This window comes from Heptranchias perlo, chromosome 25 (genome assembly GCF_035084215.1).
Source record: "Heptranchias perlo isolate sHepPer1 chromosome 25, sHepPer1.hap1, whole genome shotgun sequence".
Classification (NCBI taxonomy): domain Eukaryota; kingdom Metazoa; phylum Chordata; class Chondrichthyes; order Hexanchiformes; family Hexanchidae; genus Heptranchias; species Heptranchias perlo.
The window spans coordinates 12,210,579-12,227,311 of NC_090349.1; the positions used below are offsets into that span (position 1 = coordinate 12,210,579).

General features: G+C 40.8%; 1 protein-coding gene across 2 annotated transcripts in view; it reads left to right on the forward strand.

Annotated features, from left to right (window-relative positions):
- The window catches only part of cita (citron rho-interacting serine/threonine kinase a), a 204,162-nt gene that overhangs the window by 84,096 nt on the left and 103,333 nt on the right, over positions 1 to 16,733 (forward strand). For both annotated transcript variants that reach the window (XM_068005625.1, XM_068005626.1), the window contains exons 19-24: positions 3,231 to 3,326; positions 3,800 to 3,916; positions 4,170 to 4,279; positions 6,082 to 6,256; positions 6,723 to 6,920; positions 7,592 to 7,645. In XM_068005625.1, coding sequence (XP_067861726.1) covers positions 3,231 to 3,326; positions 3,800 to 3,916; positions 4,170 to 4,279; positions 6,082 to 6,256; positions 6,723 to 6,920; positions 7,592 to 7,645 — 750 coding nt within the window. The remainder of the gene's footprint in view (positions 1 to 3,230; positions 3,327 to 3,799; positions 3,917 to 4,169; positions 4,280 to 6,081; positions 6,257 to 6,722; positions 6,921 to 7,591; positions 7,646 to 16,733) is intronic.

Here is a 16,733-nt window from a genome sequence, read left to right on the forward strand (position 1 = left end):
TGAAACCACAAAAGAGGCAGCAGATGCAGAAGGAAAACTATGGAAACTAAACAAATGCGTCTATGGCCTGAATGATGCTTCCAGGGTATGGTATTTTTCGGTGAGATCTGTTTTGCTGAAAATAGGTTGTGTTCAACTAAAATCAGATCCCACAATGTTTTATTGGTACCATAACTGAAAACTTTCAGACATCTTCATGATGCATGTTGATGATTTCTTATGGGGTGGTACTGCGGAATTTGAGAAATTCGTCATTAATAGGATTAGAGTAGAATTTAAAATTGGGAGTCAGGCCTGTGGGGCTTTTAAATATATTGGTTTAGATATTAATCAGAGTGGGTCTGGTATAACTTTAAATCAACAGTCCTGTTTAGACAGTGTTACTCCCATCCCATTGAATCGTACTAGGTCATCACAGAAAGGTGATGTCATATCTAAAGAGACAGTTACGAAGCTTGATTGGTCAGTTGCACTTGTGTACTCAGACTAGGCCAAATGCTAGTTTTGATGTGTTGGAGTTAAGTACTTCAATGAAACACCCCATGGTAGACAATGTTTTAAGGGCAAATAAAACATTACGAAAATTAAATATAGATTAAATTTGTACTTGAGTTCCCATCCTTGGGTGACCCAAAAAAAATGAAGCTAGTTATCTTTAGTGATGCTTCACATGCTAATCTTCCGGATGGGTATTCTAGTGCAGCTGGTTTCATAGTGTTTCTTATGGCTGAGAATGGGAAATGTTGTCCTTTTTAGCTTGGGAAGCTAAGAAAATAAAAAGGGTTGTTAAAAGTACCCTGGTTGCTGAAACACTGGCTCTTTTTGATGCAGTGGGTATGGATTCTGTTTGGCAAATATTTTGATTGACATCCTGTACAATGGGAGTACTAAAGATTGTCTACATAACATTTAATGGCAAATGGAATGTTGGCCTTTATATCTAGAGGACTGGAGTACAAGGGGGCAGAAGTTATGCTGCAGCTATATAAAACCCTGGTTAGACCGCACACGGAGTACTGTGAGCAGTTCTGGGCACCGCACCTTCGGAAGGACATATTGGCCTTGGAGGGAGTGCAGCGTAGGTTTACTGGAATGATACCCGGACTTCAAGGGTTAAGTTACGAGGAGAGATTACACAAATTGGGGTTGTATTCTCTAGAGTTTCGAAGGTTATGGGGTGATCTGATCGAAGTTTATAAGATATTAAGGGGAACAGATAGGGTGGATAGAGAGAAACTATTTCCGCTGGTTGGGGATTTTAGGAGTAGGGGGCACAGTCTAAAAATTAGAGCCAGACCTTTCAGGAGCGAGATTAGAAAACATTTCTACACACAAAGGGTTGTAGAAGTTTGGAACTCTCTTCTGCAAATGGCAATTGATACTAGCTCAATTGCTAAATTTAAATGTGAGATAGATAGCTTTTTGGCAACCAAAGGTATTAAGGGATATGGGCCAAAGGCAGGTATATGGAGTTAGATCACAGATCAGCCATGATCTTATCAAATGGCGGAGCAGGCACGAGGGGCTGAATGGCCTACTCCTGTTCCTATGTTCCTATACTATTGGTCATCGTGGGATAATGTACACTCTACGAAAAATGTGAGTGAGAAAAGATTACAGATTGACCTTGCTAGCTTGAAACAAATGCTGGAGAGAAAGAAATCTCTAAAATTAAATGGGTGGATTCAAGCCATCAACTGTCGGATTGTTTTACTAAAAGAAGTACATGTACGAAGAAATTATTAGGGGTCCTGGAGAAGGGTTACCTCACAATGTAATGCTTTAAATAGTATACATTGTTAGGAGTATGGAAGATTTTGATTTTTGAAATTTTTGTTAATATTTTATATGTAAAGTTTATTTGATTTAAAGAGAGAGAAGGGAATCTGTTAATTGTATCCCTATCAATTAGTGTTATTTGTATTCAGCTGGTGCGTATCAATTGGAGAATGCCTTGTATCCATTTATGAGAGCTTATCTAGGGGTGCACCAGGTGGATCTCTGTGAATAAAGGCTTAGAAGCAATTGAAGACCAGACTCTATAATCTATCCTTCACTACCTGGCTATTCAGTTTGTGACACTGGTGGGAGGCTAATGGGAAAGGAGATTGATGTAATGCTTTCCCCTTCCCCTAAAGATGTGAATGCTTTTTTTTCCCCCCCCGCCCCAACCCCCACCCCCAGTCGCCTTAGTTTTACAGGCCTACCCTCTTCACCTGGGTGAGTGGACAGGTGAACTGTTCCAGGTCTTTGCTGCACTGATGTTCAGCTGGCCACTGGCAGGATATGTGATAGTGGTCTAGTAATGATTCTTTCCAATTTTCCTTCTACTTGTGGTCACATAGCTTCCCACGGCAGAGATGGAGAGGGGGGAGGAGGGAGAGAATTGAATCGGTTTCCCTGCATTGCTGATTCATGCTACACTGGTGTGATGTTTGAGACTGTTATGTAACTTAGTGCTTTGGTGGATATGTGCCCAGTGCAAATTGTTGGATTACTGTCAGTTTTTTTTTCTTTGTTGTCTGGTACCTTGCTATGGAAAGCAGCATAATGCACTGTATTTGTCATCATCCTGATTGCTATAAAGCCCTGTTTTGAATAAATGTTACATGCAAAATCTACTCTCATTGGAAAATTATTAAAATGTGTCACCTTGAGTCCTGTAAAAGGACCTGGGTCGCCTTGATGAACTTTCTCTACTTCAGTGTTCCTATGGAGAAAACAGCTTCCAGCACTCTGCCACCAGCATCTTCACCCACTTCTGTAAAGTCTATGAGCTCTTGTTCATAGAGGTTGTGCCTCTCCATCCTCTTCTCTGATTCAGTCCAGGGGTGCCATTTGTGATTTCTGGTCAGGATTTTAACCAGTCCTGCAGTGGTCTTTTGAATAGCTATGTTTCAGTGTCTAGTGCACTGAGTAGAAAAAAGTGGCTCATGCTGTGTTAGTGTGCTACCTGAGGCTGTGTGCTACCTAATGTTTTAGTGAATGTTTTGCCTGGGGAGATTGAAGTCTTCGCTGGGCAGTTTATTGAGCTTGAAGCTGTGCTGCACATTCTGAAAAGGTTTGATGTGTGATGCTTGTTTGCACAAGGATTGGGTGATAGCTAAGTTTTAGTTCCATAAAGATTGTGATATGGGCATCCCTACCTGTAGATGCCAGCATATGAACAAATGAACTAATATGAATTTATTATGCTATTTACAATGATCCTGCTTTCTTTGCTAACACAGGAATTGGAGGAGAGCTGGTGTGAGGCCCAGGCAACAGCACAACGTATGGAAACCAACCTCCGACAGAAAGAACAACTTTATGAAGACAAAATAAAGGTAAGAGCCAGAGAATGAATAATGGAGATTTGATTCTGTAGCAATAGCAGCAAATGTCTTGTACTATACTCACGAGGATTAGGCTGAAGTGGCCCATAGGTTTATCAAGGCCGATTGGAGCAATACAGTGCGTGAGCAGCAATAGTTCTGCAATTTCTGCCAGGCTGAGCTGACACTCACCACCATCTCCCTCTCCCACTCAATGAACCAACTAATCTTAAATGTAGAGCAAGTATCTGAGCTGAAAACAACCACTAATGGGTTTGTTAGTTCCTTTTAGTTTGAATAAAGAAAATAATGGGTGCAGCAAAGGTGGGGGTGGGGGAAAGAGAGTGAGAAGGGGAGAGAATTTCCTGAATGGTACAAAGTGTGTCTAAACTTTTTTTCCCCATGAGTCCTAAATAATGCTGTTTAGTCATTACTTGCAGAAAGGACACTGCCTTCTGTTCTGATTTTGTGTTGTACTCTCTCAGGCTATGGAAGCTCAGGTGAAGATGGGCATTGCAAATAAGGAGTCCTTCGAAGATTCTCGCCTCAGACATGAGGAGGACTCGCGAAAAAAGTGCAAATTGATTGACGATCAGAAAGCGGTATGTGAGAAAGTAACTGGAAAGCAAGGTGTAGAATGAATGAAAATGTTTAGCTCTGATTGAAGAGAAGTTGAAAAATCTAATCGTGAGCTGAATTTGCTGTGAAAATTAGCTTTTATAATGATTCCGTTTCAGAATAAAGTTTGCAACTGATTTTCAAGATAGATTGCTTTCTCCCATTTGGGCTTTTTTCCTGCTTGAACTTTGTTGCCTGATCCTTGTCTTAATCTGACTAATGTATTTCATATTTCAGACTATAAATGCCATGGATTCCAAGATAAAGTCTCTGGAGCAGAGGGTAACAGAGCTCTCTGAGGCAAACAAACTTGCAGCAAACAGCAGCATCTTCACTCAGAGAAGCATGTGAGTGTTGGGCTCTGTGGTGTCATGTCAAAGTCTATACAATAAATACATGGATGTAGAGTTAATTGCATGGACAGTGCGCTATGGTTTAATTGCCAGACTCAATTTAATTTATTGATCACTATGTTCCCCTCACTTAATTCTTTACAGTTGCTGTCTCCTAAAATGGTAACTATACAGAGGTTAATTTCTAATCTATGTATGTGGCCAGACCTGGCAAAAAAAGATGGGGAGCGAGCATGCGATGAAATACATTGATGCAGATGTCAACAAAGAGGAAAAGAAAGATATTGAAAGCGAGAGAAGTATGTTTGTTGGGTGAGGAGGACTGGTACTCACTGATCTTTCACTTCTGGATTTAAACCCAGTCCAATTAAGAGGATGAGCATCTCCTCAGTAAGGGTCCTGTATTGAATGAGTTTAAGTCAATCTCAACCCAGTTTTTAGTAGTCATGGACATGGCTTCTGATTTGTGGCTCTAACGGAAAAATGGTCAGAATCGTTGAATATGATTGCCAAAGCACCAGTAAAAATCCCAGAAAATATTGTAATATGTAATATAACTGATTTTGATTACTTTAGGCCCATTGGCAGATGACTAATTAAAAATGGACAAAATCACAATACAATCCCAAAAACACAGGAATCCCAAGCAATAGCATCCAAATTTAACATTCAGTCACCTTAAAACAGTGGACCTGATCACTGGCCCACAGTTCCAGCCTCTAGTTCGGCATTAAAACTGACTATCATTACAAGATCACAGTATGGTTGGTGGTGGGAATGAGAAAAATGTCATATTGGTGCATTCGGGGTACTTTTCTGAGGTTGTAGCCAAGGTAAAATGTTGGGTCAGACTGCAGGGAGGTTTATTCTGCATAGCCATGCTACACCTAATATATTACTTGACGCTGATGTTAGGTACCTAAAATAGATCCATTTCCCAGCACCACTACTACAACAACTTGTATCAACTTTTAGCATTTAAAAAAAAATGTTTCTAGGTACTTCACAATGAAAATAGACACTGTGCCAGAAAGTAAGAGATTAAGAAGGGTGACCAGGCTATGCTGAAGAAATGGGTTTTGAGGAGGTTTTTTAAGGTGTAAAGAATGGTGCAGTGGTGGAGAGGTTTAGGGCAGAAGTTTCAAAGAGTAGGCTGAAGATGTACCACCAGTGATGGGGGAGAGGGAGATGTTAAGATGGCTAGAGTTAGAGTAGCCAAGCATTTGAGAAGAAATATAGGGCTGGATGTGATTGCAGAGATAGGATAGAGTATGGTCATTGGAATGATTTATGGACCAGGATGTTGAATTTGAATATGTGGGGGGCATAGGTAGCCACTGTAGGTTAGTGAGACTCGCGTGATAGGTGAACTGGGCTTGTGCAGTACAAGATACATGCAGCAGAATTTTGGTCAAGTTGAAGTTTACAGAGAGTAGAGGATAGGAAACCAGCAAGGACAGTGTTTGAGTGGTTGAGTCTGGAGGTGATGGATACATGTGCATGAGTCCTTAAAGTCCCTCACCTTGAAGTACACACAATTCATCAAAAAATAATTTAGAAAAATTTGCCAATTTATTTTTTTGTGTAGCTGGATTGGAAATTTAGAAAATGAGAACACTGAGTAAGGGGCAAATGGAAATGTGTCAAATAAATAAACAAAATGAAGGATTGTTTAACCCATAAGCAAATCTTTTGAAGGGTGAACTCTTGGGCAACCACAGTCCCTTGCCCTGGCTAGCTGCCTTGTGCAGCCATTGCATATGTCTGTAATTGTAACGGTCTAAATTTCATGGCAGGAAGACACAGGAAGAGATGATTGCAGAGCTCAGGCAGCAGAAGTTTTACTTGGAGACTCAGGTGGGGAAGCTGAATGCTCACAACCAGAAACTGGAGGAACAAATGGATAAAATCAACCAGGAAGAACAAAGCAGCAAAAATAAGATACTAGAGCACGAGACCAAGCTCAGAGAGGTGAGAACACATAAAATAATTTTTAAAAAGCAGGAAGTAGATGGTAAAATGTATATTTCTGGCCTCTACACTCAGAGAACTGTTAATTAATTAACTCTACACTAAGTTAATAGTGTGAAATGGTAACAGATGTCTGTTATATGGTTAGTAATAACAATAGTGATTTTGGAAACTGATATTTTTACCTGTGTAAACCCATCAGTTTTGATAAGCTTCCCATATATAGCAGTGGGATTCTGGCTTTGGCGAAGAATCAGTTTTAACTAATATGAGACCCCTCTGAAAGAAAGAAAAAACTGTCTAAAACTGGAAATTTACGATATTATAATAGTGCCATCTGGTAGCGATATAAGTACACTAATTCAGCTTGTTTGCCCCTGCAGTAAATCTGTGGTAAGTTAAGTGTACAATGCAGTAAATATTGCTGTTTGCTCTATACAAGTCATATTTTTGTGCCATTCCACAGGTCAGCTTGGAGCATGAGCAGCAGAAATTGGAGCTGAAGAAACAGGGGAATGAATTGCAGCTGGCTCTGCAGGAGAAGGAGGCTCAGATTAGGAGTCTGCAAAGTACAAAAACTGCCTTGGAGAACCAATTGCAAATGGCCAAGGCGGAGCTAGAGGAGACCACTGCTGAGGCAGAGGAAGAGATCCAATCTCTGAGGGTTAGTACCATCATCTCGCCCAGCCTAAGTGTAGGGTTGGTACCACCATATTATTTTTGGAAGACTGGTCGATGCTGTTTGAGACCTCCGAAAGCTGCAGTGGAAGGAAAAGTGTAATTTGCCATTGTTTGTGAAGTAACCATGGAAACCATCAGCTTCTGAGCAAGTTCTTTACAGGCTGCTGTGGGCAGGACGTAGTTATGAAGTGCATATCAACTAGCGATGCCTTTGCAAGTGGGCAATATCTGAAATCATCTCTCACGTTTGAGGGAAATTTTGACTGAATTGCTGCTATACCCTAAACATAAATTGAGATCAGTGCACTTTATAGTGTAACTGTCATCCTGTGTTACCTCTGTTTTATGCTTTGCGATAACATGAATGCTGCCCACAGACCACTGCCTCCCAGTTATTTAGTCACTGGAGTGTAGCAGTATGTTATCACGTTGGAGGAAATGCCACAAAAGTCTGCTCCCAGGCTGCTTCTTTGCAGGATATTTAATGCATAAACATAGGTAATGATGGATAGCCAAGACAGACTTTTAAGTGTATAAACATCTCCCTTTAACATATTTAATATTTGTGCTAAATCAGTAGAATACATTGTTCATTATAATGTACAGAAAAGATACTTGGCAGAACCTTATGATATTTTGTTTCTCTTTCCTCAGGCACACCGTGATGAAATTCACAACAAGTTTGAAACCCTTCGAGAGAGTTGCACAGTATGTACTGAGCACTTGCAATCAGAGTAAACTGTTTCAAGCATTAATATTAACAGCTTTTTAATTGTGTATTTTTTTTTGCCAAATTGTTGAATTAATCTGGGAGGATGACTGTCCTAGTGAATGGAATATATAATCAGTTAGTCCTCTGATCTAACAGTGCTTTATCGAGAGTGCTATAGTGTGAACTTTTCCATTTCTCACGACAGCCATCCCTGTGAGTCCACTGGAATCTCGTTTAAGGCCGCTTAATTTGTTTCAAATAGGACCTTTTCAGTCAGCAGAGAGGGATTTTCATCCCAAGGGTCTAGGCTGGTTTCAGACCTGGGTCCCAGAAGTGAAAGTGTAGATGTGATAATCCATTCCACCATAAAGTTCCCAATGTTACATTTTTGGGTCTTTTCATACTAGATTTTACACTTTATGTATTTTAGCTTACAACAACAACTTGCATTTATATAGCACCTTTAACATAGTGAAACATCCCAAGACCCTTCATTGGAGCATGATCAGACAAAATTTGACACCGAGCCACATTAGTAGATATTAGAACAGGGTCAAAGAGGTAGATTTTAAGGAGCTTCTTAAAGGAGAGGAGAGAGAGGTGAGGGGTTCAGGGAGGGAATTCCAGAGCTTAGGATCTAAGCAGCTGAAGGCGCGATGGAGCAGTAAAAATCGGGAATGCGCAAGAGGCCAGAATTGGAGGAGCACAGAGATCTCGGAGGATTGTAGGGCTGGAACAGGCTGTCAGTTTGGCCGGCTGCTAAACCTCCTAGCTGAGTCTCAACACTCTCTCTGACTTTGAGATTACCTTGACTAGCCTTGACATCCGGGTAAACTTCTGGTAATGTGCCCAGGATAACTAACAGAAAAACCTTTTCTAATAATTGTTTTAGCTACTGGAATTAGTCTGTGCCTCACAAGATTCATCTCCCATCTTCAATAAGTGTTAGAGTATCACAACATCAGACCTCCTTTTAAGTTTATACTATCAAGCAAATTTATTGAACAAGTGAATAAATAACAATAATATAACACATTTTTACAGAAGCTACTCTAAAGGAAAATAATAAAAGGCCTCAATTCCAATACTAAATTACACTTCTTTTGAATTAACTTTTTATTTACACAGTGATCCTTATATTTCTCCCCATTGAGGAAACTGAATTAGCCATTGAAAGTTCTAAACAGATTCATCTCCTCATTTCCACTCAGCCCAACTCACTCAGGCATGTGTATATTTCCCTATCTGTATGAATTTAAATAACCAAAAATAACTGACTGTCAAGATGCATAACTGAATAAATCGCACAGTATGTGGTGTGGCTTGGCTCCTCCCCTCAAACCTACAATTTGAAAATAATTTTAAAAGGTGCTCATAATATTTGCATCTATTTAGGCAGGAGACGTGGATTTTATTTGCGGCTCGTTTTTAAACTCTATGTACTGTGACTGGATTTAAAGGGACAAGCCACCAAGCTGAAACTACAAAAAATACTTATTTTTGTCACATCCCTTATAAGTAATTTGAAGTTACTTTGTGAACTTGCTGTGTGCATTTCAGTACCTCATCCACACATGAAACAGAAGTGGTCACTAAATATTTCATAAAGCAGGAATGTGTTCTGACCTGTAAATTGGTTAGTATGAATTTAGTCTGATTTTAACCACTAGAGCTGGAAATGTATAGTGACTTGTCAGTGCTGCAGTGGATACTCTTGGTACAGCGATGAACTTCATTAATTCTTGAATGGGGCTCTAAATGAGGGTACGATATCTTTGTGGAGGAAAAGGTGATTTTAGGAAGCTAGAATATCCCTACTGTCATGATTACAGTGTTGGTGTTTGATTGTTTTGACCTTGAGCTGAAATAAAGGCCTCTATATTTGCGGGGAGGGTGTTGGGGAGGCTGAAAAGGCCGAGGAACCCAGCACGGCAGAGGCTGGCAATCGTGGTGGGGGAAGAACGAGGCCGCGATTGGCGGGGGGGGGTGGGGGGGGGGGGAGGCCGAAGGCTTCCTTGAGGGGCCGGGGGAGCACTCTTGCTTCCCCTGGCCCACAAGGAGTGCTGGAAAAGCCACTTACCTTGTGGAGCCGGCAGCTCCTACCTTCGTTTCACTGGGAAACCTGTGCAGTAGCAGTGAATTTTAAATTGGGCTCCCAATTGCACTCTGATAGCCCAAATTAAATGTTAATGAAGTGGCCCTCCTCTCCACGGCAGGGCACTCTGACCCCTCGATATCTGCCGCCGTAAAAAAGGCATGTGTGCAACGTGTTGGGGACATGTTCCCTACATTTATGTCTTTAACCCCCACCCACTCCCACCCATAGAGGGAGGGTTAATATCGAAGTCACTGGGGCTTGTGACTCCTTATGGTGATCAGGGTGTTTGTATATAGCTTTGGGGAAGAAGTTTCAAATAGTATGGGAACAGTCTGAGGCATTTAAAGCCAATTTTTTTAGGATTTTGATGTGTGGTTTCTTTGAGTACTGGGATTTGGGGCTTACCCTGTGATATGTAGAGGATACTCTTGTTCAATAAAAGAGAATGGAGGGGAGGCAGGTCATAATTATTTACTTAACAGAACACCGACTGTATTTGTAACTTAGAATGAGAGAGGATCGAGTGCATTCAGTGTATTGGGTATCAGAAATAAACACTGCTGATTGAATAAACTGATCTAGAGTTCAGTACCTAAAAGTGTTGTAGGGTTTGTCTACACAATCCAAACACCGGTCTTTACCGATGTCCAAGGGTCGGTGAACTCTGGACGGTAACTTTTGGAAAAATACTACACGAGCAAATTGTTTTAAGGCTAAACAACTTTATTGGTACTAGTTCATACAACTTGTCCAAAGTAGAGAGTGGTCGTCGCGTTTTCCAGGTGATCAGTCCGTTGCACTCAAGGTTATTGTGTCTTTTTGATGTTGTCTTCCTTCTTGAGGTGAGCTCCTGTTGCTTTGTCCTCCGATTGCAGTGCCAGTTGTGTTGCGATGTCTTTTTATGTTGTTTTTGCTTTTTGGGGCATAAGTAAAGTAAGGGCAGTGTCATTCTGTCCAATCATCTCCTATGATTAGGCCTCTATGAATGACAGTTACTTCATTCAAAACCAGGTACAATTAGCTCAGCACTTTAAAATGTGATGGCTTCCCTTATCTGTGCTCAATTGACTTTTCAAGCACTTTGGAATGTAAAGGCCCCTCTTATCTGTGCTCATCTCATTTTATCTGTCCATGATTCTAACTATTTCACAGTTCCTCAATGGTATCAGTTCTGTGGTATGTTGACTTGTTTAAAACGTGTAGATGCTTTCCCATAAAACTGCAGTTTTAAATCAATCAAAAGTTCAGCTGCGCAAAGGTGACCATGGTAACAGCAGTTCGTTTTGTCTTTTTGGCTGAGGCTGTATCTTTCAAAGCTGTCTATTGTTTGTAAGTTAATGTCCAGTTCCATATTGCAAAAAGGCATTCAAATCTCACAGTTCCTTCTCAAGTTCGTTGATGAATTCTTCGATCAATGTACTTTCACGTCGATTTGATACTTGAGCACAGTCCACTTTTGTTTCTTACATAATGTATATCCAATGCCCTTATACAAACAATCTTTTATTAATACATATACATACATAGTTACAATGATTATGTGCATAATATACTTTAATCACAGCCTTTTGCTTGACGCAAATAACTACGTGCTAGCTAGAGTACCTGTATGAAGCTTGTTTTGTTTTTAGCTGATTTATTTGTTCACTTGAATTTAAAAAAAGACAGCAACATTCAGAAATGTATCACTGCACCAATTTATAGTAGAAGGATATCCTTCTGTGGGGAGAGATAGGAGCCATGGTATGTTGACTTGCACACACTACAGGTAACGTCAGCAAATCAATAGCCACTTGGGGAATCTTCAAATGCAGCTCCCTCTTTTCAAAACCCAAAATACCACTCAAAGTACTTTTCCCTCTTTAATTAGCATCGGTTGCTACTCCTGCAACCTACCACCTAGTATGCTAATGTTTTCCAAATATAGAATTTGAGGAGTTTTGCTCAATTTTAATTTAACTTATTTCAGGTTTTGGCTTCAAATTTTGGTCTCGACACCAAAAAAAAGGCTTTCTACAACACCAAGTTGTGCCAGATGTCTTCCATCAGGACACAAGTCTGCATTTTACAAAATCTTGAATTGTTTCAAAGAATGCAATGGGTAAAGTGGAACGTGTGGCCTTTCTGTGCTGATTTTTTTTTGGGGACGAGCAAGAAGAGAGCATGCAGTAAAGTTGTTGACATAGGATTTTTAAAGGCAGAGAGGATTTTCAGCAACGTTCATCTGGGACTTTTAAACAGAAATTGAAAATTTATTCAGTTCAATGAAGAGCATCAGTGAATTTCCTCAAGTGTGGATAGGTAACAGAAAAAAAGCCATGTCAACTCCATCAAACTCGGTGCAGAAAAAGTTAATTTACAATAAAGTTAGTTAAAAGTTTTTTAAAAATCCTATAGACCACTATTGCAACTTCTCAACTTAAATTTTTTCTTGTTTTCCTTTGTCTGTTTGCCTCTCCTCGCTTTTATCATTGAAGTCCTTCGTTCTATTTTTTATTCAAAAAGTAATTTATTTTCCCAGTTTTCCTACAATTTTTCAATTCTAAGATTATAGGTTATATTCAGACATGGGGGTAGAAATTGAAGCCAGTTGTGCTCCTATCACACCCAAACTGATTTCAAGCTAATTCAGCACAGGTCAGAAATTGAACCTGGAGCCTTTCTGTACCATGTGTCTCGGTATCGCACTACGCTTACCTACTGAATCATTGGAGGAGCAGCACTTGGAGTTTAAAAAGCTATCAATTATATCTGCTATGCATTTCTAAATACATAAGAAATATGATCAGGAGTAGGCCATATGGCCCCTCGAGTTTGCTCCACTATTCAATAAGATTATCGCTGATCTTCGACATCAACTCCACTTTCCCGCCCGATCCCTCGATTCCCTTAGTGTCCAAAAACCTATTGATCTCGTTCTTGAATATACTCAACGACTGAGCATCCACAGCCCTCTGGGGTAGAGAATTTCAAAGATTCACAACCCTCTCAGTGAAGAAATTCCTCTTCATCTCAGCCCTAAATGTCCAACCCCTTATCCTGAGACTATGTCCCCATGATTCTCCAGCCAGGGAAAACATCCTCTCAGCACCTACCCTGTCAAGCCCTCTTAGAATCTTATATGTTTCAATGAGATCACCAGCATTCTTCTAAACTCCAGAGAATATCGGCCCAATCTACTCAATCTTTCCTCATAGGACAACCCTCTCAACCCAGGAATAAATCTAGTGAACCTTCATATACGAGGAGACCTAAATCCCTCTGAACACCAGCATTTAATAGTTTCTCACCATTCAAAAAATATTCTGTTTTTCTATTTTTCCTACCAAAGTGAAGAACCTCACATTTCCCCACATTATACTCCATCTGCCACCTTCTTGCCCTCTCACTTAACCTGTCGATATCCCTTTGCAGACTTTTTGCGTCCTGGGCTTTATAAATAGGGGTATAGCGTACAAAACAAGGAAGTCATAATGAACCTTTATGAAACACTGGTTCGGCCACAACTGGAGTATTGTGTCCAGTTCTAGGCACTGCACTTTAGGAAGGATGTGAAGGCCTTAGAGAGGGCGCAGAGGAGATTTACTCGAATGATTCCAGGGATGAGAGACTTTACTTACGTGGAGAGACTGGAGAAGCTGGGGTTGTTCTCCTTTAGAGCAGAGAAGGTTGAGAGGAGATTTGATAGAGGTATTCAAAATCATGAACGGTCTAAACGGAGTAGATAGAGAGAAACTGTTCCCATTGGCGGAAGGGTCAAGAGCCAGAGGACATGTATTTAAGGTGATTGGCAAAAGAACGAAAAGAAAGGCGACACGGGGAAAAACTTCTTTACGCAGCGAATAGTTTTGATCTGGGATGCACTGCCTGGGGTGGTGGAGGCAGATTCTGTAGTGGCTTTCAAAAGGGAATTGGATAAGTGCTTGAAGCAAAAAAATATGCGGGTCTACGAGGATAGGGCAGGGGAATGGGACTAGCTGGATTGCTCGCACAGAGAGCCGGCATGGACTCGATGGGCCGAATGGCCTCCTCCTGTGCTGTAACCATTTTATGATTCTACGATGGTTTAATTTAGATAAATGTGAGGTGATGCATTTTGGTAGATCGAATCGGGCCAGGACCTACTCCGTTAATAGTAGGGCGTTGGGGAGAGTTATAGAACAAAGAGATCTAGGAGTACAGGTTCATAGCTCCTTGAAAGTGGAGTCACAGGTGGATAGGGTGGTGAAGAAGGCATTCGGCATGCTTGGTTTCATTGGTCAGAACATTGAATACAGGAGTTGGGATGTCTTGTTGAAATTGTACAAGACATTAGTAAGGCCACACTTGGAATAATGTGTACAGTTCTGGTCACCCTATTATAGAAAGGATATTATTAAACTAGAAAGAGTGCAGAAAAGATTTACTAGGATGCTACCGGGACTTGATGGTTTGACTTATAGGGAGAGGTTGGATAGACTGAGACTTTTTTCCCTGGAGAGTAGGAGGTTAAGGGGTGATCTTATAGAAGTCTATAAAATAATGAGGGGCATAGATAAGGTAAATAGTCAAAATCTTTTCCCAAAGGTAGGGGAGTCTATAACGAGGGGGCATAGATTTAAGGTGAGAGGGGAGAGATACAAAAGGGTCCAGAGGGGCAATTTTTTCATTCAAAGGGTGGTGAGTGTCTGGAACGAGCTGCCAGAGGCAGTAGTAGAGGCGGGTACAATTTTGTCTTTTAAAAAGCATTTGGACAGTTACATGGGTAAGATGGGTATAGAGGGATATGGGCCAAGTGCAGGCAATTGGGACTAGCTTAGTGGTATAAACTGGGCGACATGGACATGTTGGGCCAAAGGGTCTGTTTCCATGTTGTAAACTTCTATGATTCTATGATGGCTTAATCATCAACCTTTGTTTGTTCTCACTCTCCTCTGGGTTTGATCACATTCCTACTCAAAACAGGTTTACTGTGACATATTTGAGGGTCTTCATGCTGTACTTGGGAGGTGCTGTCAAAGAAGCAATTAAGCTTATCAATTTCTTATCCTTCATTTTCTGGGTTAATTTCTTCACCAGTTTTTGTATTTTATAATTCATAGGCCATATACTTAATATAACTAATACTTGGATAATTAACAATGCATATGAAGCTAAACAAGCTCACTGTGATTCCCTGGCATTATATATCTTCTCCCACCACTTATATCCAGGGAGAGCTCTAACTTTGGGAGGAGCAGGACCCTGTCTTTTTATGCTATTCGGCTGTTGGGACTACACGTGAGCATCTCTGGTCTTATCTCCTGATCGTAAATTATCCCACCCCTATGCTGACTCTCTGTTAATCCAAACACCGGTCTTTACCGATGTTCAAAGGTGAATAACTGGACCAGCCACATAAATACTGTGGCTACAAGAGCAGGTTAGAGGCTGGGTATTCTGTGGCAAGTGACTCACCTCCTGACTCCCCAAAGCCTTTCCACCATCTACAAGGCATAAGTGTGATGGGATACTCTCCACTTGCCTGGATGGGTGCAGCTCCAACAACGCTCAAGCAGCTTGACACCATCCAGGACAAAGCAGCTCGCTTCATTGGCACCCCATCCACCACCTTAAACATTCACTCCCTCCGCCACTGACGCACCGTGGCTGCAGTGTATACCATCTACAAGATGCACTGCAGCAACTCACCAAGGCTTCTTTGACAGCACCTCCCAAACCTGCGTCCCCTACCACCTAGAAGGACAAGGGCAGCAGGCGCATTGGAACACCACCACCTGCCTGTTCCACTCCAAGTCACACACCATCCCAACTTGGAAATATATCGCCGTTCCTTGATCGTGGCTGGGTCAAAATCCTGGAACTCCCTACCTAACAGCACTGTGGGAACATCTTCACACAGACTGCAGCGGTTCAAGAAGGCAGCTCACTACCACCTTCTCGATAAATGCTGGCCTTGCTAGCGATGCCCACATCCCATGAATGAAATTTTTTTTAAAAAGTCAACTCCAGATGACCCGTACCATGTAGCGTGACTACCACATCCCTTATCTCTTGACTTACAAGCTGTTTTTGTTCACACACAGACAGCTGTTTTGTCTCCCCCAACATTGCCCTCTTGCTAAATGCCTAGATGCTATGTGATATGGAATAACTGACTATATTCAGTTTTAAACCATATTCTTATATGGTTTTAAACCCGAGTGGAACCACTCTGGGTCAATTGTCACCTTACCCCTTAACTTTCTTTTTAGTCTTGCCTAAGATCACCTTGTATTTACATTTTATTAACATTATATTTACATAAACACACATAGACATATACATATTGCTTCTAAGTTTCATTTGGTCGATATTACACAATGATATAAACAAAGAAAATGATAATTCAATGTACAGGAAACTGAAGTGTAACATATTGTCAAGAAATCATGGACTTAAAAGATTCTCCAGCTCCCCTCTTTATAATATCCATCTGGTGGATATTTTTGTTAAGTATTATTTCTCCCTAACCCTCAGTTGGCCCAATTTCATTGTTAACTCAAAGGGTCCCAACCCTGAATTTTCGAAATCCAAATTTCTATGACCCTCTTTACTTTAATTCCAATCCCTCTGATAGTGTGTTTAACTCTATCCTGATTATTTCATTAATTAGTTGGTTTCTGTGTCACATGTGTCAGTGCCTCGGTTAAAAGATTTTCTCGCTCTCCTGAACCACTTTAACCATTACGTCTCTCTGCATGTTCCTGATATCTCAGGTAGTGGCCAGATTATCAAATTCAGTTTTCTAAATTTCAGTATAGGCAAGAACACAAACTTCTCACAAAGATCAACAAAGGGTCACAAAACAGATAGTAAGAGCTACAAAAAGAGAGTATGAAAAGAAACTCGCAAGGGATATCAAAACCAATACGAAGAACTGAAACTGGGGATATTGTCATTGACAATGGGGAAATGGCGGACATGTTGAACAATTACTTTGCGTCAGTATTTACAGTAGAAAAAGA